The 22,180-nt window shown below is 58.5% G+C and overlaps 2 protein-coding genes across 7 annotated transcripts; both read left to right on the top strand.

Annotated features, from left to right (window-relative positions):
• The first annotated feature begins 1,513 nt into the window (after nucleotides 1-1,513).
• Nucleotides 1,514-18,508, top strand: Sema6b (semaphorin 6B). Of its 5 annotated transcripts, none has more exons than XM_038326089.1 (17): nucleotides 1,514-1,641; nucleotides 8,654-8,806; nucleotides 8,901-9,024; nucleotides 10,456-10,516; nucleotides 10,632-10,694; nucleotides 10,974-11,075; nucleotides 11,376-11,466; nucleotides 12,259-12,378; nucleotides 12,873-12,961; nucleotides 13,520-13,737; nucleotides 14,305-14,436; nucleotides 14,723-14,872; nucleotides 15,202-15,384; nucleotides 15,470-15,619; nucleotides 16,001-16,078; nucleotides 16,206-16,264; nucleotides 16,673-18,508. In XM_038326089.1, exons 2-17 carry the CDS (start codon nucleotides 8,683-8,685, stop codon nucleotides 17,587-17,589), a joined length of 2,661 nt encoding a protein of 886 aa, XP_038182017.1. In that variant the 5' UTR covers nucleotides 1,514-1,641; nucleotides 8,654-8,682; the 3' UTR covers nucleotides 17,590-18,508. The 5 variants fall into 5 exon arrangements, with proteins under 5 accessions (XP_038182017.1, XP_038182048.1, XP_038182026.1 ...); XM_038326120.1 differs by lacking the exon at nucleotides 1,514-1,641 and adding an exon at nucleotides 2,027-2,236; XM_038326098.1 differs by lacking the exon at nucleotides 1,514-1,641 and adding an exon at nucleotides 2,027-2,474.
• An 882-nt stretch (nucleotides 18,509-19,390) lies between these two features.
• Nucleotides 19,391-21,930, top strand: Lrg1 (leucine rich alpha-2-glycoprotein 1). Of its 2 annotated transcripts, none has more exons than XM_038326132.1 (2): nucleotides 19,391-19,543; nucleotides 20,750-21,930. In XM_038326132.1, exons 1-2 carry the CDS (start codon nucleotides 19,521-19,523, stop codon nucleotides 21,768-21,770), a joined length of 1,044 nt encoding a protein of 347 aa, XP_038182060.1. In that variant the 5' UTR covers nucleotides 19,391-19,520; the 3' UTR covers nucleotides 21,771-21,930. The 2 variants fall into 2 exon arrangements, with proteins under 2 accessions (XP_038182060.1, XP_038182067.1); XM_038326139.1 differs by having other exon boundaries at nucleotides 19,400-19,543; nucleotides 20,753-21,930.
• Nucleotides 21,931-22,180: the final 250 nt, after the last annotated feature.

The following is a 22,180-nucleotide window of genomic DNA, read 5'->3' as shown; positions in this document are numbered from 1 at the left end:
GCCGACTGTCCCTCTTAGGGTCTCTCCGGACCCCCTCGCACCCCTGGGCCGCAACCAGGAAAGCTGGAAAGAAGGTGTCGGCAGTCTCGGGCGTCCCCAAAATCCGCACTGGAATCTTCGAGCCCGGAGTAGGGCGGGAGCGCAGCGCTGCCTAGGCTGGGGAAACTGAGGCCCCGGGGGCGGGGTCTGCCCCACAGCTGAGGGAAGGTTGCTGTTGCTGGCTCTGGAGGCTTCAGGCGAGGTCCCTCCTCCCTGACTCCCCATGGCCATCAGGTCAGCGCCCAGACCGGCCGGAGCCGGTGGGGGAGGGCCACTTGACCTCCCTGTCCTGTCTGTGAAAGAGGCGGCATTCATGACCAGGGGCCTTTGTTCAGACAGGTCTCCCTGGGGACAGGCCTTCCCCGCACTGCACCGGGCCCTGACAACTTCCCCGCGCCCCCCGCCCCCGCCCCAGGCGGTCACAGAGCCCTTGGGTTTCTGCAGCCATTGGTCACCTTGGTAGGCCTCCGGGACCAAGGACACAGACAGTTGGTGCTCAGTGTTTGTCGGAAGAACGGATTATAGGTCAAGGAGTAGACCCGGGTCTGTCCCTGTCCCCTGCCTCGCAGGCCTCAGTTTCTCCACAGAAACTGTAGTCTTGGCTGATTTGCGGGGACAGCAAAGAGGGTGCAAAGGTCACGGTGAGGTCTCAGCGTGGGGACCATAAGGAGCCTTCCCAACCCCTCAGGAAGTCTATGTAACCTCGGGTCAGAGTTCAAATCCTCACCCGGGCTGTACCTCGGGTTGGGGTCCTCAGCTGGGTGGGACGGGGGTGCCCAGCTGCGGTGTGTGCAGGATTTACTCCATACAACAGCGAAAGCAGTCGCGGAGTGTTCTATATCCTGGATGCCCCGGGGGTAAAGTGGCCCCTAGCTCCGTGGGAAAGAGGCTTGCATTCAGGATTAGGTCACATCTGGGATGAGGATGGCTTTCAACAGAGGGGAACTGAAGCATGGGAAGAGATGTCTTGCCGTCTAATGTCCCTCAGACAGTGAGTGTTGCGGGCGGGCGTGATGGCGCAGGCCTTTAGTCTGCACTCTGGGTTCCGGGCTAGCCTGGGCTCCATAGGCCAGCCCGCCTTAGTCAGTCAAACAATATAAATAAGTAAAAGAGATCCTGCTGGTTTGACTCAATGATGTCATGAGCCACAGGGGCTGTGGGAGCTAACCCAGTGGACGGGGTGGGGGGGAAGAACTGAGGGAAGGGTCATAATAATTGTAAATCAACCAATAGCAAACCGTCTATGTATACTGTATACTGGAGATACTCCGCTCAGTGCGGGACTCCGTGGCCTTCAGCGTCACTCCCGTGGTGAAAGGTGAGAAGCACAGAGGGAAACTGAGGCCGGGGAAGGCCGAGGCACCCCCCCCTCCCGACCGCGTTCCGCTCCGCGTCGATCCGCGCCGGGTTTTGCGGGGCTCCGTGCTCGGGCGCTGGGGGCGGAGGTGGCGGAGCCGGGAGTCGCAGCGGCGGCGGCGGAGATGCGGCCCCGGCCCGGACACCGCGCTGCGCCCCCGCGGGAGCCGCCCGCGCGTGGGAGCCCGGGCTGAGGCGCTACGGGGCCGGGGCCGAACCGGGCAAGTGCTCGGCCTGCGCTGCGAGGTGAGAGCGGGAACGGACGCGGGGACAGACGCGGCGACCGACGCGGGGACGCACCTTGGACAGATGCTGCGGGGACAGATGCAGCGGGGACAGATGAGGGGACGGACACGGGGACGGACGCGGGGACAGATGCGGGGACAGATGCACTGGGGACTCACGCACCGGGCACGCACAGGCCGCGGGCGCCTCGTGCAGCGACACTGGCCCGGGCCCCCGCGTGCGGTCGCGGCTCCAGCGCCCTGGGCGGGGCTAACGGGCTGCGCAGCGGGCGGGGATTGCAGCCAAGGCCGGGGCTCGTCGCGTCGGGGCAGGGACGGTGGCTTTGAATTGTTGAGGCGACGGCCTGCGGGTGGGGGTGGGGGAGGGGGCGGGACACACAGCCGCGACCTCCCGTGGGTCCCCACGCGGCCCGGTGCACCGGCTGCTCCCTGAGCTCTCGGGAACCTGCCGGTCCCCTCCGGCCACGCAGCTGGAGTGGGGGGGGGAACACAGACCACGGCCAACGCCTCCGCTGCAGCGGGGCCCTGAGGGGGGCGGCCAAGGCCCCCCAAAGCCCGACAATGGGACAAAGGAGCATCTCTAGCAGCCGCACAGGGTGGGTGCCACCGTGGCCCCCCGGCCGACCGCGGCGCTGATTGGTCCCTGGGGCGGGGGTCACGTGCCCCATCCTGCTCTCCACCGCCGACTTTGGGGCGCCTCCCCAGAGCTGCTGCCAGGCCGAACCCCCACCTCGGCCTCAGATGGCGAATTCTAGGCCTGCGACAGCTCTGAGGTCAGGAGGGACTCACGGATTCCGGTTTCTCTCGGCTAGGGGTCTGTCACCCCCACCTGAGGTCTGTGTCACCCCCGCCTGAGGTCTGTTCTGTGTCACCAACGCTTGAGGTCTCTGTGTGTCCCCATGAGGTCCGTGTGCCTGTTCCCCCAGGTCTGTGTCACTGAGCTTCCCAGGTCGCTATCACTCTGCCTGAGGTCTGTGTGTGTTTCATCCCCACCTGAGATCTGTGTCGTCCCCCCACCCAGGTCTCTGTGCCCCCCCACCCCCGGCGCCTGAGCTCTGTGTCGTTCCCTCCCCCCAGGTTCTGTCACCTGCCTGAGGTCTGTGTCACCCCCAGATTCTTTTAGCCTCTAGACACCCCCACCCCAAGCTGAGTGTAATCGAGTTGGGAACCCCAATATTGCAGCCCAGCAAGCTCTGGGCTGGAGGATGCTCTGAGGACAGATAACTGGAGGGCCTGGCCAGGCGGCTTCTGCCTGGTTCCCTTTCTCGGCCCCTGGACTCGAGTTTTCTGGCAGGTTTTTAGGGTGCACGATTGCTTTTAGGTTATTGAGAGGTTAGAGGTGGGGCGGTCTGGGGTTCAAGGCCTGGACCTGGGAGGGCCTGATGCCACCTGGCCTACTGGCTGGCAGAGTGGAGGTCACTGCTCTCTGCTAGGGAGCCTCAGACTGAGTAGCTGGCAGCCTGGGGGCCAAAAGGAAGTGGGGAAATTGAGGCCCTGAACACCCACTGGGACTGCCTTGTTCTGTGGGGCCCTGGGTTTCTCAGGCAGCAAGTGAGGGAGCCCGCTCTCTCTATCCTGTGGAAATCGAGCGCTCTCAAGTTCCTCTCTTCCCGGGTGGCCCTGGATGTCTTGGGCCCTGGAGGGAAGTCATTTGAACTTTTAGCTTCGCTGTGTGTCCTGGGCTAGGAGATCAGTCTCTGTGCGCCCTCCCATGCGACCAGCTCTGCCCGCTTCTTCCCCCCACTGCGTTTCCCGGGGCCTCAGATCCTCTGGGGCTTCCAGTCCTCCCCCCCCCCCCCCCCCCCCCGTCCATCTGTCTGTCTGTGGCAGAAGGCAGGCAGGTGGCTGCCCTGGAAGAGGTGACGTCAAACTGCGGACAGGTGAGCCAGACAGAAAGGTGACCGGCGCCTCCAGGGAAGGCTGGTGTCCCGAGCTGACCCTGGGTGTGGCCCTGGAGGGGCAGCTGGGAGGACTGGGCTGAGGAGTGGGAGAACTTCCAGGGTGCCTGAACTTTGTGAAGTGGGAAGTGGGAGCGTCATTCCCGGGGCCACGCGAGATTGTTAAGAAACGGGGGATATGGCGAGATCTCAGGGTCGCTGGGAGCAGAGGGGCTGACACAGGGCTGTTCCTTCTCGGGGTCTTGGTGAGTGGGTGACTCTTAACTCAGGTGAGCGGCAGGCTGGGCGGGCTGAAGACCTCATTTCCCAGGATGCACTTGGCTCAGCCCCAAGGAACTTCCTTCTAGAGGTACCTTGAGTGATTAGGGAAGTCAGTCAACAAACATTCCCAGTGGCCCCAGCTTTTCTGTTTGTTCCTTAGAACTCTTCCAGACCATGAGAGGGGAAACCGAGGCAGATACTGGCTCACTCTACTGTGTGCAGTTGGGGCTGGAGTGGAGGGAGCAGCTGAAGCTAGGGAAAGTTGAATTCTGCATTGTGGATCAGGGAAGGTGCATGGAGAAGGGCCTTGCAGCTGGAGCTGTGCCGGCTGTTGTGGAAGTCCGGCTTGGGGGGGGTGGTGGTGGTCATGTATTTTCTGAGAGTCACACTAGAGGCAGCAGAGATCCCTTCCCAGGTGGTGGCCCCCTCTGGCTAAGGCCCAGGGCAGGAAACACAGCTGTGGACAGGCCCCAGGGCAGGGGACAGAGGGCCATGCTAAGTCCCAGGGCAGGGGTCGCTGTGGTAGAAGGGAACCAGTGGAATGATGCAGTCTGCTGTGATGGAGGAGGGCCTCTGTGACTGGGGCGGAGGGAGGAGGGAGCAGGATAGAGGGCGCAGGCTGCGGGGAGTATGGACAGATACTGGGGATCCCAGAAACTGGGGACATCTTCACCCCTAGGTAGGTCCTCCTGGGCAGTAGTCGTGTCTGTTCAATCTCGGGCTCCTTCTGCCCACTCTGGGCTTTAGTCTTCTCCCAGGTGAAAAGTCCAGGCAATCCCTACTCTTAGAACTGAGGTAGACATTCTCTGACTCACCACCACAGGGCTCTGAACACAGTAGGTCTCCACATGTGAGCTGGGAACACAGTGGGTGCTCCATCATGTGAGTTCTGAACACAGTGGGTCTCCAGATGTGAGCTGGGAACACAGTGGGTGCTCCATCATGTGAGTTCTGAACACAGTGGGTCTCCAGATGTGAGCTGGGAACACAGTGGGTGCTCCATCATGTGAGTTCTGAACACAGTGGGTCTCCAGATGTGAGCTGGGAACACAGTGGGTCTCCATCATGTGATCCCTGAACACAGTAGGTCTCCATCATGTGAGTTCTGAACACAGTGGGTCTCCAGATGTGAGCTGGGAACACAGTGGGTGCTCCATCATGTGAGTTTTGAACACAGTAGGTCTCTACATGTGAGCTGGGACCACAATGGGTCTCCATCATGTGATCCTGAACACAGTAGGTCTCCATCATGTGATCCCTAAACACATAGGTCTTCAGATGTGAGCTGGGAACACAGTGGGTGCTCCATAAGTGTTTGTGTGGACTCCTTCAGAGGATCTGGCTCCCAGGTGCTGGGAAGACGCAAAGCTGGGACTGGGGTGCCGGGTCCCTGGCTTTGACTCCCACCATGGGTGGTCACTTGGGTCTTCCCCTGGGACCCATTTCTGCCTGTTTTCCTCACTTTCTGTTCCCAGCAGTCCTTGCGAGGCCGTGGAGCCTGTCCCGCGCTTATCTCAGGTGTCCATTGGGAGTGGACTCACGGGTTCCCTCACTCTGCCCCACTGTCCACTGGGATGTGCTGTGTGAGCTAGGCCGCGTGACCTAGGCTATTGACCCGCCATAGTGCCAAGGCCTGGGCATGCGTGGTTGGGATCACGGCTGGATCCTTGACCGTGCTGGTATAGAGTCCGTGCTCAGAAAGTCCGGAGTGAGCTTGCCTTTGCCAGAATGCTCTTCTCAGGGCACTGATTCACCTGATATTTATTGAGCAACTACTGTATGCTGGCTTCGTGTTGTGGGGACACAGCAGTGGCTGCCAGGCCAGACCTCACTTCCCAGAGGGAGGACACAGCAAGCTCAGACATCCTTACAGTTAAGCAACCATTGTGCACCACTCACTTACACTTGGATAACTTACTGGGGACGGTGCAGGGCCGTCAGCTTGTCACTCGCCTTATGGGTGAGGAAACCGAGGAGTCAGGAAGCGGGTTCAAATTGAGGGGACGAGGTTGAGTCCCCTCCTCCGCCTTTGCTAAGTGGGGCACAAAGCAGCTGGGGGTAGCTGTAAGGGGAGCCAGTAACCAGACCAGGCCAGCTCTGGCTGCTGCCAGTCACCTGATCCCCCGGGGAAGCCAGTGCCACTGGGGAAGCAGGAGGCAGGAGAAGGCAGGGGATTGCCATCAGTTGAGGGTCTGTCAGAGTCACAGCCTGGTGAGGGACAGAGTCTGGAGAGCCCAGCTGTTACTTGCTTGGTGGTCATGAGGAATGGGGGGGGCAGGAAGGTGGGGGGACCCTTCCACAGCATCCCCGTCCCCCTGAAATCAAGAGGGACTGAATTTAGAACTTGCTTATGGAGATGAGGGGGTGAGGAGTTTGGGGTGGTGGGTGAGGAGGTGTAAGGTGAACTGAGGGAGGGGGATGGGGTTGGGTGAGGGTGGGGATGAGGAGTTTGGGTTAGGGGTCAGCCAAGACCCCTGGGCAGCCAGAGACTACCACCAGCTGGAGGAGTTCTGCCCCCAGGCTCACTTGTGACATCTGGGACATTTGCAGTTGTGTCTCTGAAGGCAGAGTCCGGAAGTGATGGTCCTTGACCTCTGGTTGGGCCTGCCCATCCCACGTGCCGGGCCTCAGTTTCCCCACACAGCCAGTGAGATTGGACTGTCACATGAACCAGAGTCCCTGGAAGCCATGTGGGGGAGGCACGCAGGCAGGTGCCGGGGGTGGGGGTGCACCCAGGGACACATTTAAAACGTGTGGGTGGTCACTCACACTAGGACAGGTTCCGTGATGGGGTGACCGTGGGTGTATGTCAGGGGACTGGGGACACTGAGGCAGCAGGGCACAGCTCTCGGTGGTGATCATGTATTCACATATGGTGACTATTAAGTGCCAAAGGTATACCTGACCGTAGGGGAGTCGTGTGGGCACCTAGCACAGTTGGAGGAGCAGTGGGGAGGGGCACAGAAAGGGAGGAGGGGTGATGGGGCGGGGGACAGTGGGCTGAGGTCTGAGGGAGGTGCTGGGAGCCTGGAGGAAAGAGACCCAGAGTGTCCTTCTCTCCCGTTTGCTGAAGAACTTCATGGATGAGTGGAAAATGTGGCACAAGTATGGGTGACCCTGAGCTGAGTGGAGCCGGGAGGGGAGGCATCCTGGATGGTGTGGAGGGGCCTTGGGGTGCAAGGAGGCTGCGGCGTATCATGCAGCGTGTCAGAGAATGGTTGGAACCCCAATTCAATAGCGTTGCCTTGAAGACCCAGATTCAGGGTTGTGGGGTGGATCTCAAGGAGGGTCAGGCCAGCCTGGTCTACATAGTAAGAACCAATCTCAAAAAAAATTAAGTTTAATAGTCCATCTTATTTTGGGGGACAGGGACTTTTGTTGAAAACAGAGCTCCCCATTGCGACTCCTGTGATTGTGTTCCCTGAACTCTGAGTCCAGAGCTATAGAATCAGACCTAGAATTCCCCAGTGAGGGGCTGGGGGCGTGGTCATAGTGGAGCCCCGCCTAGAATCCCCCAGTGGGGGATGGGGGCGTGGTCAGGGTGAAGCCCCGCCTAGAATCCCCCAGAGAGAGGGCTGGGGGCGTGGTCAGGGTGGAGCCCCCTACTAGATTTCCCCTAGTGAGGGGTTGGGGGTGTTGAGAGACTGGGGCGTGGCCAGGGTGGGGCTCCCACCTAGCATCCCCAGTGAGGGTAGCCAGGGGGTCAGGGCGGCCACAGTGCTGAGAGGAGCCTCCTACAGTCTGGGGTCATGGGGTGTGTAGACAGGGGCAGCGCAGGGAGGAGCCCTGTAGGAAGCTCTTGAGGAAGTAGGCTCGTGTCCGAGGACATGCGTCCTCTGATTCACAAATCCTGGAAGCCAGGGTCAGGGAGAGGAAGCCACGCAAGGTCTTCCTGTTTTTTGGCCCTGAACGTTAGAGCACTGTGTTCTGGGACTGATGTTCCCTCCATCGCCCCCACCTACTGGGGCTCCAGATCCCCACGACACAAGATCGCGGGGGGAGGGAAGCCTGGGAGAAATCTCTGCTGCCTGGATGAGGAAACTGAGGCCCAGAGCTGGTTGAAGATTGATGAAGCTGCTTAGAGCCCCATGAGGGGTGCCTGGGACCTGGACTGCACCCCTTTCCGGTAGGGCGGTGCCGCCATGCCCCAGGATCCTCAGTTTTGGAGGGCTGGGGTCCCTTGTGTGAACTCACATACCTCAGGATTCCTCAGTTATGGATGAGAGCAGGAGGAATTGGCCCAAGGGAATAGAAAGTCAAGTTCACCAGGGACACCAGGCCCTGTCTCGTGGGATATTCCGGGACCCCATCGCTTATGCTGTGGTTTATAAAGCAACATGGGCTTTTAATTCTCTTATGTTTTGTTCAGCCTTTGCATTTAAAATCATGTCCCTCTTTGTTTTAATTTTGTGGCGATTTGGTTTTATCATGGGGTTTTTCTGTTAAGCTCAGGCTCGCCAACACCTAATGATGCTCCTGCCTCAGCCTCTCCGGGGTTGATATGACAGGCCTGCGCAACGACGCCAGGCTCACAGCCTTTTCGTGTTTTAATTTAAATGATATTTTAAAATGCTTTTTGAAATTGGATTCTAAAGCGCATGTTTTAAGATAATATCCATTATTGTAATTCTCGTGATTAATTTTTAATTACCTAATGCATTTTCGTTTGCAGCTATTTCCTGAGATTTTTACTCACATGTGGTCGTAAAGTCGCTTGTTAATTAAACAACGTCTGAGCGTCGTTATTACTATCAATGTTTTTACTTTTAGTCTGAGAGGAAGGGGCTCGCGCGCCCCCTGCCGGCTGCTGCTGGAACTGCAGACCGCGCCACTCACCCCAGTCCTGACTTGCAGGTGTCACCTGTGGCCACCCGGTCCTCGCCATGCGGACCCCGCGAGCGCCCCCTCCCAGCCCAGCCCTGCTGCTGCCCCTGCTGCTGCTCCTGGGGGTCGCCCACGGTCTCTTCCCGGAAGAACCACCTCCACTCAGCGTGGCCCCCAGGGACTGTGAGTCTAGGAAATCGACGGGTGGGGAGGGTCGGGGTGCCAGGTGGGCGGGATCTTGTTTCCAAGTGCGTCCTCCTTTCACGCCCTCCCCTAGACCTGAGCCACTACCCCGTGTTCGTGGGCAGCGGGCCTGGTCGTCTGACCCCTGCGGAGGGTGCCGAAGACCTCAACATCCAGCGGGTGCTACGCGTTAACAGGACACTGTTCATCGGAGACAGGTACGCAAGTGTTTGGGCGACAACGACAGCACAGTTGAGGGGGTGCCTGATGGGCTCGTTACCTGACTGGAATGCGCGACCTCTGGTGCTGAATGCTGAGTTTCAAGGGTGCTGAACTGAGTTGTAAGACTATTGAGCACTGAGTTTAAGGGTGCTGAATGCTGGGCGGTTTTGGTTGTTTGAGACGGGGTTTCTCTGGGTAGCCCTGGCTGTCCTGGAACTCACAGAGATCCGCCTGCCTCTGCCTCTTGAGTGCTGGGATAAAAGGCCTGCACCACCATCACCGGGCTTACGTTTTACTTCGTGCTTGTGTCTGTGTGGTGACATACGTAATGTGTGACATTCGTGATGTGTTTATTTATGTAAAGGTGCATGCACGGGTGCCGAGGACGACTGTGGGGGTGGGTCTCTTCCGCTCAGGACCTCGGATTGGCTTTGCAGCCGGTGACTTTACCCCTGAGCCATCTCACCCGAGCAAACGCCAGGGTTCAGAGTACCAAGTGCTGTTTGAGGGAGCCTGAACCTGAGATTTTTGTTTGGTTTTATTGTTGCTGTCATTTTTTAAGACAGGGTTTCTCTGTGTACTCCTGTCTGTTCTGGAACTCGTTCTGTAGGCTGGCCTCGAACTCACAGAGATCACTTGCCTTAAGTCCGAGTTCTTTTTTTTTTTAATTAATTATTAATTTTGGTTTTTCAAGACAAGATTTTTCTGTAGCTTTGGAACCTGTCCTGGAACTAGCTCTTGTAGAATAGGCTGACCTCGAACTCACAGAGATCTGTCTGCCTCTGCCTCCCAAGTGCTGGAATTAAAGGCGTGTGCTACCACCACCCAGCTACCTATTTTTATTTTATGTGCATTGGTGTTTTGCCTGAATGTGAGGGTGTCAGGTCCCCTGGAACTGGAGCTACAGACAGTTGTGAGCTGTCATGTGGGTGCTGGGAATTGAACTCAGGTCCTCTGGAAGAGCAGCCAGTGCTCTTAACCACTGAGGCATCTTAAGTCTGAGTTTTAAGGGCATTGAATTCTGCACTAGAGCCTACAGTTGACTTGGGTATGACAGTTGGGGACAATGTCTGGGCACAATTTACTGGGTGCCTAGAGAGAGTGATAGAGGGGAACTTGGGGCTTGGCAGAGGGCTTAGAACTTGGGGCTTGGCTAGGGGCTTAGGAGTGGACTCGGGTCTCACAGGCGCCTCCTGGTGGCAGGTTGGCATAGAGCCCTGGATGTGACCAAGCTGTCAAGATTAGGAGCAGGAGGAGGTTGGCAGTGTGCTGGGAGTGAGAAAGAGGTGGATATGGAATAGATTTCAAAGGCAGAAACCGCAAATCGGGCCAGGGATGGCGTGGGTGCCGGATGGGCACCAAGTGTATTGTGGTAGGACTGACGGTGATGAGGTCCCCCAATCTCACAGACCATGCTCTTCCTATAGAGACAACCTGTACCAGGTAGAGCTGGAACCGTCCACATCCACAGAGCTGCGGTACCAGAGGGTGAGGAAGGCGCCAGTACCGGGGCTCCAAGAGGGGAGGTGGAACTCGGCTGAGGAGGGATCTGAGGGGTGCTGAGGACCACACTCACCTCACCCCACTTTCTTTGTGTCGGCAGAAGCTGACCTGGCGCTCCAATCCCAGTGACATCAATGTGTGTCGGATGAAGGGCAAGCAAGAGGTTAGAGGGACCTGGACTGGCTGTGGCCTAGCCCACCCTGCCCTCCCGGGCCCCATCCTTTCCTCGCCAGGCTCAGGGAAGTTCTTCCCACCTCGTGATGGTTTCCCTGAAGGCAGGATGCTTCAGTTGCCTCTCCCCATCCACCCAGGACATGCCCAACCTTCATCCCATCACGTAACCCCAAACCTTAGGTCAGCCTCGGCTGACTTCCCAGCCCAAGCCATATTCACAATGACCGGATGACACCCTTCATGCCTCCTTCCTCCCTCTCCATCCCAGGGCGAGTGTCGGAACTTCGTCAAGGTGCTCCTGCTTCGTGACGAGTCCACGCTTTTCGTGTGCGGCTCCAACGCCTTTAACCCCATCTGCGCCAATTACAGTGTGAGTCTCAGGCATTCCAAGCCCCTAAGGGGTCTGCTTTGCCTCCATCTGCCCAATGCTTCCTCCCAGCCACACGTACCCTTACGCTAGGCCTGCCGGGATTTTACCCCTTTTCCTGCAAGACAATAGGCTTGGGCCATTCACATACCAGGAAACTAAGGCCCAGAGAGGTTAATTGACTGGCCAGTGTCACACAGTAATCCAGGATAAAGCGAGAGTTTTTCTGGCGTGGGGGAGTGGGGAAGCCAGGAGCTGCCAGGCAGGGTGAGAGCCATTGCTCAGACTCCATCCTTCATGCAGATGGACACGCTGCAGCCTCTCGGGGACAACATCAGCGGCATGGCCCGCTGCCCCTACGATCCCAAGCATGCCAATGTTGCCCTCTTCTCAGGTGAGCAATTCCTGCATTGGCCCATCCAGCCCGAAGAAAGGCATTTTCCTTTCCTAGAGTCTTGGTCACTGGGAGGCAGCTGGGAAATGGACAGAAAGACACTAGACAGAAAGGACTAGACACAGAGTCAAGGTCCGGATGGTGGCTAGGCTGAGCATAAAGGAAGAAACTTAACCTGGGACCAAGACTCAACCTAGCATCATGATGGGTTCCAGGCTCAGTCTGGTGACAGGCTACATTAGGCTGAAGTGGCTGAGGTTCCAGTTTTTGCCCCACCCTTCCTCCTCCTCCTCCTCCTCCTCCTCCTCCTCCTCCTCCTCCTCCTCTTCTTCTTCTTCTTCTTCTTCTTCTTCTTCTTCTTCTTCTTCTTCTTCTTCTTCTTCTTCTTCTTCTTCTTCTTCTTCTTCTTCTTCTTCTTGCTTCTTCTTCTTCTTCTTCTTGCTTCTTCTTCTTCTTCTTCTTGCTTCTTCTTCTTCTTCTTCTTCTTCTTCTTCTTCCTTCTTTGTCTTCTTCTTCTTCTTCTTCTTCTTCTTCTTCTTCTTCTTCTTCTTCTTTCTCCTCCTCCTCCTCCTCCTCTTCTTCCTTATCCTCATCCTTTTCCTTCTCCTCCTTATTGTTTTTTGAGACAGGGGCTCACCGCGTAGCCCTGGCTGGCCTGGAACTCACAGATTCACCCACCACTGGCTCCCGTGTGCTGGGATTCAGGGGTGTGCCACCATGCCTGGCTTCTCTCTGGTCCTTCTCAGTCTAACCCCAATCTGCTCCTCTCGCACTCTGGTCCCCTATATCCAGATGGAATGCTCTTCACAGCCACGGTGACTGACTTCTTAGCCATCGATGCTGTTATCTACCGCAGCCTCGGGGACCGGCCCACCCTGCGCACAGTAAAGCATGACTCCAAGTGGTTCAAAGGTGAGACCCTTAAGAACAGAGTGTAAGCCTTGTAGAGGTGACATTTACCTGACATTCCCTAACAAGGAAAAGCCCCGGAGGAGATCAGGAGCGGAGGGACTGGGATCTCTGTTTTAGAGTCTGTTGATCTTTTTAAAGATGAAACTAGATGAAGATTTTGATGTAAAGCAGAACATACTAGAAGTGTGTGGCTGAGGATCCTCAAGGAAGGACTGGAGAGCAGACCCTGGGGCCTAGTTCTCCACCAAATAGGGAGGACATAGGTCATAAAACAGCACAGTTAGCTTAGGGAGCCTAGACACAGTGATTTTTTTTTTTTTGAGTTATGACCCCACTCACCCTAAAAGAGTTAAAGTGAAGTCATTTTGACTAAGTGACAACTCTAAGCCCACTCTTCATAATAAAAGGCACAGCTCATAGTGTGTGCTGGTAACATTCTGAGCCCCAGAGCCCCTTCCTGACGACTCAGGCTGGACCCCGATTTTTCTCCACAGAGCCCTACTTTGTGCATGCTGTGGAGTGGGGAAGTCATGTCTATTTCTTCTTCCGGGAAATCGCCATGGAGTTTAACTACCTGGAAAAGGTGACAAAACTACCCTTGGGGTACCTGGGCAGGGGACACTGAGCTGAGAAGCTCACATCAGGGAAGGTGGACAGGAGATCTAACCATGGAATCCACCTGGGTCAGAGGGCCCAGTCTTTATAATGTCCCCTCCAGCAAGGCCCAGGCCTCTGAGACTGGAAGACATTTAGCGAGTAACTGTAGAGTTTGAAATCTTTGTAGAGAGGAGTGTTGGAGACACTGGTGTCATGTGACCCCATAGCTTCGGCTGCCATCCATCCCTCAAAACTCTCTGTCTGTCTCACTGACACAAGACCACAAACCATACTATCTATTCTTCAGTCCTTCAAGGAAGCAGTAACTTGAGTCAGCTACAATCCACCCACCCATCCATGCATCCATCCATCCACCCATCAATTTATCTCGTGCTTTGTCACCTGTGCCATCAGTATCCCCGGTGTCTGGCATCCCATGTGGCAGGTCCTCTCTAGTTCTTATAACGGAGGTTCCCTCTGTCCTGCATGGCTAGCAGCAGCTATTTCTACATCACGCTGATGCACGTTCCTGATGCTTGTCCAGGTGGTGGTATCCCGCGTGGCCCGTGTGTGCAAGAATGATGTGGGTGGCTCCCCGCGGGTGCTGGAGAAGCAGTGGACTTCTTTCCTGAAGGCCCGGCTCAACTGCTCCGTGCCTGGGGACTCACACTTCTACTTCAACGTACTGCAGGCTGTGACAGGGGTAGTGAGCCTGGGCGGCCGGCCGGTGATCCTCGCTGTCTTCTCAACCCCCAGCAACAGGTCAGCCAATGCCACAGGGCGCCCACTAGGGGTGTTTGGTGAGCAGAATCCCCCGGGTTTGCACATTCATCCAGTAAACATTCTGAGTCCTGTGTTGGGTGGCATTGGTTCCAGGAGACCTCCATGCCAAGCTGGGGCCAAGGAAAAAAAAGAGACACCCAGAGTCCTGTGGTCCCACGGGACATGGCGGGAAGGGCTCCTGAAGAAGGGACACAGGCATGGAAGAGGGAACAGGCATAAATGAAGATTCAGAGGCTATGTGCTGGTCTGCGAAGGAGGCTCATGTGTCAGGTGTCTCAGGAGCCAGAATGATCAAGAAATATGCTGGAATGATGGAGGATCACACATGGAGCAAGGCTCATACTTGGGTCTCAGAGCACAAGGGAGCCATAGGCAAATGATGATCCATAGAGAGAGGTCAGCAGGCATGGCTGGAACACTAGACAGTCAAGCAAGCCCTGGTGGAAACTGAACAGATGCAAAGGCCCTGGGGGTGTTCGGGAGGTAGAGTGGCTTGTGTTGCTCCATCCCCACCTGGCTCAGCAGTGTCTCTCCCCTCCTCGGCAGCATCCCTGGCTCAGCCGTCTGCGCCTTCGACATGAACCAAGTGGCTGCTGTATTTGAAGGCCGCTTCCGAGAGCAGAAGTCCCCGGAGTCCATCTGGACGCCAGTACCTGAAGACCAAGTGCCACGGCCCAGGTGACAGTGATGGCCAGCTTGGGAGAGGAGATGATGGAGGAGAATGAGAGAAGCTGGTGGAGGAAGCAACATGTCAGTGACCTTCATTTGTCGAGGGAGAAGCCAGGCAAAGGCCCTGGGGAGGAGGGCATGGCCTGTGTGAGGCCTCAGGGCAAATCAGATCAGAATGCAGAGGTCCTGAAGCTCCAAAGAGTTTAGAGGGTTGAAGTCAGAGTGGGGAGCCATTCAAGCTGGACCCCAGGTACTCTGAACCCTCCTTGACTCCCCTTCTTCTGTCCTCCTACAGGCCCGGGTGCTGTGCAGCTCCCGGTATGCAGTACAACGCCTCCAGTGCCCTGCCCGATGAGATCCTCAACTTCGTGAAGACCCACCCACTGATGGACGAAGCGGTACCTTCTCTGGGCCATGCTCCCTGGATCGTGAGGACTCTGATGCGGTGAGTGCTGGGGAAGGGGTAGTTTGGGATGGCACTGGGGAGGAGGCACGGGGCTCCATCAAGGGCCTTCATTGATTGAAGGATATGCTGGGCAAGGGCAGCTCACGCAAATGCCCAGGGGTAGGGAGCAAGGGGCACAGCCTATGCCGAGGGCCCAAGGCAGTACTGAGCATGGCTTCTTAGTGTCGTGTGCATCATTGTGTGACTGTCGGTGTGTATCTGTGTAACTACTCCTACACCCCACAATTTAGGAGATGCCTGATACCTGACTTGCGAGGCCTGCAGGGCTTCGGGGCCAACCTGACCTCCAACTCCATCTTGTCTTCCAGGCACCAGCTGACCCGAGTGGCTGTGGACGTGGGTGCGGGCCCATGGGGCAATCAGACAATAGTCTTCCTTGGCTCTGAGGTGGGCACCGTCCTCAAATTCCTCGTGAGGCCCAATGCCAGTGTCTCAGGGACCACCGGGCCCAGTGTCTTCCTGGAGGAGTTTGAAACCTACCGACCTGACAGGTCTGGGGATAACCAGGGAGGTGGGAGCGGCCGGCTGGATGCCAGGGTGGGCACACCAGCCTCATTCACCACCCTGTGTGCCCAGGTGTGGACGATCCAGCAGCGGTGGTGAGTGGGAGCAGCGACTGCTGAGCCTGGAGCTGGACACAGCCTCAGGTGGCCTGCTGGCGGCCTTCCCCCGCTGCGTGGTCCGTGTGCCTGTCGCCCGCTGCCAGCTCCACTCGGGGTGCATGAAGTGAGTGCCCCCCCCAAGGCTGGCACAGGGTGGGAGGCGAAGGCAGAGAAGACAGCCAGATGTCATTGAAAACTCTGGTTTATGGAGAGGTGAACTGGGCAGCACACACAGCTGTGCAAAGGCCCTGAGGCAGGATGGAGCCTATGTTGGAGGAGCAGTGGGCCGACTGTGTGGCTGTTGCAAGGGGGACCAACTGTGTGGGTTCAGATGCCAGTCCAGCCTTGTGCCATACTTCACACCTGAGCCTCTGATTTCTTGTGTGAAAAAGGGAGAGGAAGTAGCCCCGGCCTCCAAGACTCACTCTGAGTCAACCACAGCTGTGGTGACCAGGAGGCCACATGGCCCAGGTCCCCTGAGCAGCTGTTACATGCTCTATCATAGGAACTGTATTGGCAGCCAGGATCCATACTGTGGGTGGGCCCCCGATGGCTCCTGCATTTTCCTCAGACCAGGAACCAGGTATGGGGAAGGATGACATGTGGGGGGCACATCTGAGGGTCCACGGTCCACGTTCGCCCTCCCTGTGCCGTGCTGGGTGCAAAGGGTTCTCTGCTAAGTCTACTTCTGTCCCCTTCCCCCACCTCAGTGCCACGTTTGAGCAAGATGTGTCCGGGGCCAGCACCTCAGGTTTAGGGGACTGCTCAGGTAAGCTGGGAAAGGGACTCCCCTGTGTGTTTTGACACAAGCCCAGGACACTCATTCCTGGGGGTGAGGGAGGTAGGAGCCCTTGGAAGGCTTTGGGCAGAGACAGTGACTCTGTGCTCCTGGGCGCCCTCTGGTGGCGACTGCAGGGAGGGATGAAAATGAGACCCGCCTGGTTGGGAGATGAGGAAATGATACGGACTCCAGAAAAAAAACACGGACAAGGGGCGTGGCTCAGACATAAAGCTCATGCCTGGGGGTGTGGTCGGGGTAGAGCCCGGGTCTAGAACCCCCAGCGCTTGGTCAGGGTGGAACACCCCCTCCCAAAAAATGGGCGTGTGACTCAGTGCCTATCTAGGGCAGACAGACTGGCTTTCAGGCTGGGACCCCACTGCCACCTTCTGTCCCCAGGACTCTTGCGCGCCAGCCTCTCAGATGAGCGCGCAGGACTGGTGTCAGTGAACCTGCTGGTGACGTCCTCGGTGGCGGCGTTCGTGGTGGGCGCCGTGGTGTCTGGCTTCAGTGTGGGCTGGTTCGTGGGTCTCCGTGAGCGGCGGGAGCTGGCCCGGCGCAAGGACAAAGAGGCCATCCTGGCGCACGGCGGCGGCGAGGCAGTGCTGAGCGTGAGTCGGCTGGGCGAGCGTAGGGGGACGGGGCCTGGGGGCCGCGGAGGTGCCGGCGGCGGACCCGGGGGTCCCCCGGAGGCCCTGCTCGCCCCGCTCATGCAGAACGGCTGGACGAAGGCAGCACTGCTGCATGGTGGCCCTCACGACCTGGACTCGGGGCTACTGCCCACCCCAGAGCAGACGCCTCTGCCCCAGAAGCGCTTGCCCACGCCGCACCCGCACGCCCACGCCCTGGGTCCGCGAGCCTGGGACCACAGCCACGCTCTGCTGTCGGCCTCGGCCTCCACCTCCTTGCTGTTGCTGGCGCCCTCCCGCGCTCCTGAGCAGCCCCCAGTGCCGGCGGAGCCGGGCCCCGACGGTCGCCTCTGCGCCCCTAGACCTGGCCGGGCCTCGCACCCCGGCGACTTCCCGCTCACGCCGCACCCGAGTCCGGACCGCCGGCGGGTGGTGTCCGCACCCACGGGCCCCTTGGACCCATTGGCGGGCGACGGCCTGCCCGGGCCCTGGAGCCCACCCGCGACCAGCAGCCTGCGGAGGCCGGGTCCCCACGGGCCCCCCGCAGCAGCCCTGAGGCGCACGCACACGTTTAACAGCGGCGAGGCCCGGCCCGGAGGTCACCGTCCCCGCCGCCACCCACACGCGGACTCGACGCACCTTCTGCCCTGCGGGGCAGGTGAGCGGACTGCACCCCCTGTGCCCTAGGCCAGGTGGACGCCTCGACGGTGCCAACCACAGCGACCGGGGCAGGGGGGGGGCGGCGCGAGCTCAGGTCACCGGGCCCCACCGGCTCCGAGTGGGGTGCGTCCGTCCCCCACCCACATGTGTGGGGGTCCCCTCGCCACAGGGAAGCACAAGAGCCCCCTCCATCTCGGAGGATTCAGGACACGAAGCCCCGGGGTGGGCGGGAGGAGGCCGACCTTTGACCTTCTGCGCATAGACTTTGATTTTTTTGTTTATTTTGAGTTTTTTTTCTAAGAAATTGCACAGCCCCGTTCTTGGGGTGGCAGCCGGGGTCGGGGGTGAGGACGTGGGGTGAGGGGAGGCAGAGCTGCAGATATGAGCCTTCCCGCCTCAACTCATCCTCCGCAGAAGGGACCCCCTCCCCGGTCCCGGGTCCTTGCGTGTGTGGGTGTGTGTCTGTGTGCATGGTCTGTTCGTGTGCAAGGGCCCGGGACAGAAGTGTGTGTGTGTGCGTGTGTGTGAGACAGGGCCGCCGTGGGTGTGCGTGTGTGCGACTCAGAATGTGGGTGGTGGCGCCCTCAGAGACCCTGGCGTTGGCTGAGCCAATGCTGGGACTTCTGGAGAAAATCCCGGGGGAGGGGGCCTCCGAGGTGCCGGTTTGGAGTTCAAATCCTGCTTCTGCAGAGGGGACCTGCGGTCCAGGCTGGGAGATGGGGGAACCTACTTCTAAAGGGCTTGTGGGGGTCTTAAGGGGGTGGAGGTGGGCAGACCCCCCTGTAAATACAGCCCTGGGGTGGTCAGAGAGGCCCATGCCACCCGCCCCCCCTTGTGACGTCCCCTCTTTGACCGCCAGCTGACCGTGCATGCCACGTGGCCAGCTGAGACCAGAATCCTTCCCAGCCCTATCCCCGTCAATAAAACTCTGTTTACATCCACCGGCCCCCTCGACTCTGGGTCAGCTCTGTTTTCTGGGGTGACTGGGAACACCTGGGGGGCAGTCTGCTCCTAGTGGCTCAGAGCCCAGGCTGGGAGGAGAGGTCAGGGAGACCTGTGAAGACCTGGGAACCTCTAATAACACTGAGGAACTTGCTAAGCGCTGGAGAGGTGGCTGCGTGGGTAAAACACGCCCTCCCCCCCATGGCAGCTTGAGGACCTGAGTTTGAATCCCTCAGAAAAACCCGGCTGTGGTGGTGTGCACACCCAGTAATTGTAATTGCAGTGCTGGGGATCAGTGCGAGCCTTGCTCAGTGAGAGCTGAGAGAGAGGCAACATTGACCTGTGGCCTCTGCGAGTGTGTCTGTGTGCCTGTCACACAGCCAGGGTTGTCCTCAAAGGCAAATTCATAGCCTCGAAATGGATTTGGCTGTTGTTGTCTGACGCAGTCTTCACAGCAGACACCTGCACACGCTGAGCTTCGGATACATGCAGTCATCAGAGGCTCTCTTGACTGTCAGCTGTGCAGGTGGGGAAACTGAGTCCTGGGACCCTCACCACCTGCTTTAGGACGTTGTGTAGGAACTCGAATTCAGAACCAGGCCCTGCTCCTTGCTCAGTGCCTTAAAGAAGCGTAGAAAGAAAACACAGCGTGCCAGGCATTCGACCAGAGAGTTTTCCCACCACTCTTCCTGCTGTTCCCTGTTCCCTGCTCAAAGAGCAGCCAGCCCTCCCCCCCCTCACGCAGCAACCTCCCTCCCCAAATCGTGTGGTGGAAGAGATGGGGACTCAGCCCTGGAGACACTGGGTGGGACCAGTCCCTAGACCAGGAAGTTAAAGCTGGAGAAAGGCCTTCCAGGAAGGGGCAGGAAGCAGCGGCCACTGCCAGGAAGGGATGTAGCAATGCTGACCTGTCCCCAGGCTCTTTCCTGCTGTGCACTGAGGTGGGATGGGGACTGTATAAAGCCACCTGCCTGGGGCCACAGGAACAGACGAGGAGGGAACACAGAAGAGCGGCCATGGCCTCTTGGCAAGGAGGGAGGTAGGTCTCCCCTGGCCTGTGCTGGACAGACCTGGCACCAGGCCAGGCAGAGCCATGGGGACATTGCCAGGGACAGCAGGCTTGCAGGCTGTTATTGAAGACACAGACACCCAGAGGCCCCGTGAGCAGGCAAAGGGGAGGTGCCTGGCAGGGCCCGAGGCCCCGGTCACCTCCACTCCACTGCAGTAGGGAAGACCCCAGAGCTCCAGGGCTGTAGGACTTAGCCAGGCCTGACTACAGATGGACTCTGTTCACCTGGACCCTGAGTTCTCCTGGAGTACCCAGTGATGGCCACAACCCAAACCGGGGCTGGACAGAAAAGAGGAGCCCAAGCAGGGAGGTGGTGGCACACGCCTTTAATCCCAGCACTCGGGAGGCAGAGGCAGGCGGATCTCTGTGAGTTCGAGACCAGCCTGGTCTACAAGAGCTAGTTCCAGGACAGGCTCCAAAGCTACAGAGAAACCCTGTCTCGAAAAACAAAAAAACAAAAAAACAAAAAAAAAAAAAAAAAAGAGCACAGCTTTCCCACGGAGGCAGAAGCAGGTGGATCTCTGTGAGTTCGAGACCAGCCTGGTCTACAAGAGCTAGATCCAGGACAGGCTCCAAAGCCACAGAGAAACCCTGTCTCGAAAAACCAAAAAAAAAAAAAAAAAAAAAAAAAAAAAAAAAAAAAGAGGAGCCCAATCTGGGAGCTTCTGCCTTCTTGAGAATGACAGAGAAGGGTTAATGAAAGCCGGACATTGCGGCTAAGGCTTTGCAGGATGAGCAGAAGTCCACTGACTCTCCCTTCCAAACACATAATGAGGGAGATAGGAATAGACCTAGGATACATACCAGATTAGAATTAACAAGCTAGTTGGGCTGGGAATAATTAATAACTGATCATCTGTTAGGGCTGGGGTGTGGGTTGAAAGTGTGTAGGGGTCAGACCCAGGAACTCAAGCAACTTAAGCGTAGTAGAGGTGAGATTTGCTGTTGGACAAGGGCTGCTTCTGGAAGCAGAGGGGAGGCAGTAGGTGAGAATGAAAACAGCGTGACCGAGGCTTTGCCGGGTGAATAGGAGTTCACTGGCTCTGCCAATAAACTCAACCTAGCTAAAGAACAAAAATAGGCGCGGGAAACAAAGCGTGAGGCCTTTATTGTCCCAGTCTAGCATGGTGGCTACGGGGGAGAAGGGGATGTATTTTCACCATGGTTCCCTGACAGCAGCCCCCAGGATCTCAATACCGGCCTACCCAGAATCGTGCTCCTCCTGGCCCTCTTGGTGACTTCAGCCCAGGGCATTGAGTCCAGCCTCAAGGAATGCGTGGTACTGCCGTCGGCTGAGGGCACCACCGTCACGTGCCACGGTGCCACCGAGTTCCCGAGTCCCCTCCCGGCTGATACTGTCCATCTGTCTGTGGAATTCTCCAACCTGACGCAGCTGCCCGCCGCCGCCCTGCGAGCGTGTCGACGCCTGCGGGAGCTGCACCTCTCCAGCAACCGCCTCCAGGCCCTGTCCCCGGGGCTGCTGGCGCCCGTGCCCGGTCTGCGCGTCCTGGACCTGACCCGCAACGAGCTCCGCCGACTGCCCCTGGGGCTCTTCCTCTCCTCGGTGGCCCTGCGCACCCTGGTCTTGCGGGACAACCGGCTGCGGGACGCGAGCGCGCGGTGGCTGTGGGGCCTGCGCGCCCTGAGCCACCTGGACCTGGCGGGGAACCAGCTGCGCGCGCTGCCCCCCGGGTTCCTCACTGGCCTGCGCGCCCTGAGCACCCTGGACCTGGGCCACAACCTGCTGGAGACTCTGCCCGCCGGCCTCCTGCGGGGCCCGAAGCGGCTGCAGCGCCTGCACTTGGAAGGGAACCGGCTGCGGAGGCTGGGGGACGACCCGCTCGCGCCCCAGCCCTTTCTGCGCGTCCTGTTCCTGAGCGACAACCGGCTGGCCTCGGTGGCGGCCGGCGCCTTCAGGGGCCTCCTGCAACTGGACATGTTGGATCTGTCCAACAACTCTCTATCCAGTACGCCTCCCGGCCTGTTGGCGTCGCTGGGGAGGCCGGCCCGCGACATGCAGGACGGCTTCGACGTGTCGCACAACCCCTGGGTCTGCGATGAGGACCTGCGGGACCTGTGTCGCTGGCTGCACGCCAACAGACATAAGATGTTCTCGCAGAACGACACGCGCTGCGCGGGGCCCGAGGCCCTGAGGGGACGGCGGTTGCTGGATGTGGAGGAGCTGGGGTCCCCGTAGGCTGGTGACTGGGGCGCGGGCTCCCCATTATCTCAGGGATTGAGGTTCCCTGACCCCCTCCGAGCTCTCCGCTGTCTGCACTTTCCTTCTGCCGCACCCCAGGCCACCCTGTCAGGGGTCACCAGTCACCAAAGCAGTTAGTAAAACCGGCTCAACGGTTCCCTGTGGTTTTAGATTTATTTTATGCGCGTGCACGGCAGCGAGTTTGTGGAGGTCAGAGGGCAACTTGCAGGAGCCGGTTCCGTCTGCCCACAATGTGTCTGCTGGGTATTCTGACTCAGGTCTTCGGGCTTCCGTGGCAAGCACTTTACTGACTGAGGCTGCTCTCCAGATCCTTTTCACTGTGTAGCCCAGGCTTGACCGGAACTCGCCCTGTAGACCAGGCTGGCCTCGAACTCAAGAGATCCTCC

This window comes from Arvicola amphibius, chromosome 1 (genome assembly GCF_903992535.2).
Source record: "Arvicola amphibius chromosome 1, mArvAmp1.2, whole genome shotgun sequence".
Taxonomy (NCBI): domain Eukaryota; kingdom Metazoa; phylum Chordata; class Mammalia; order Rodentia; family Cricetidae; genus Arvicola; species Arvicola amphibius.
This window is presented reverse-complemented; position numbering and strand designations above follow the sequence as displayed.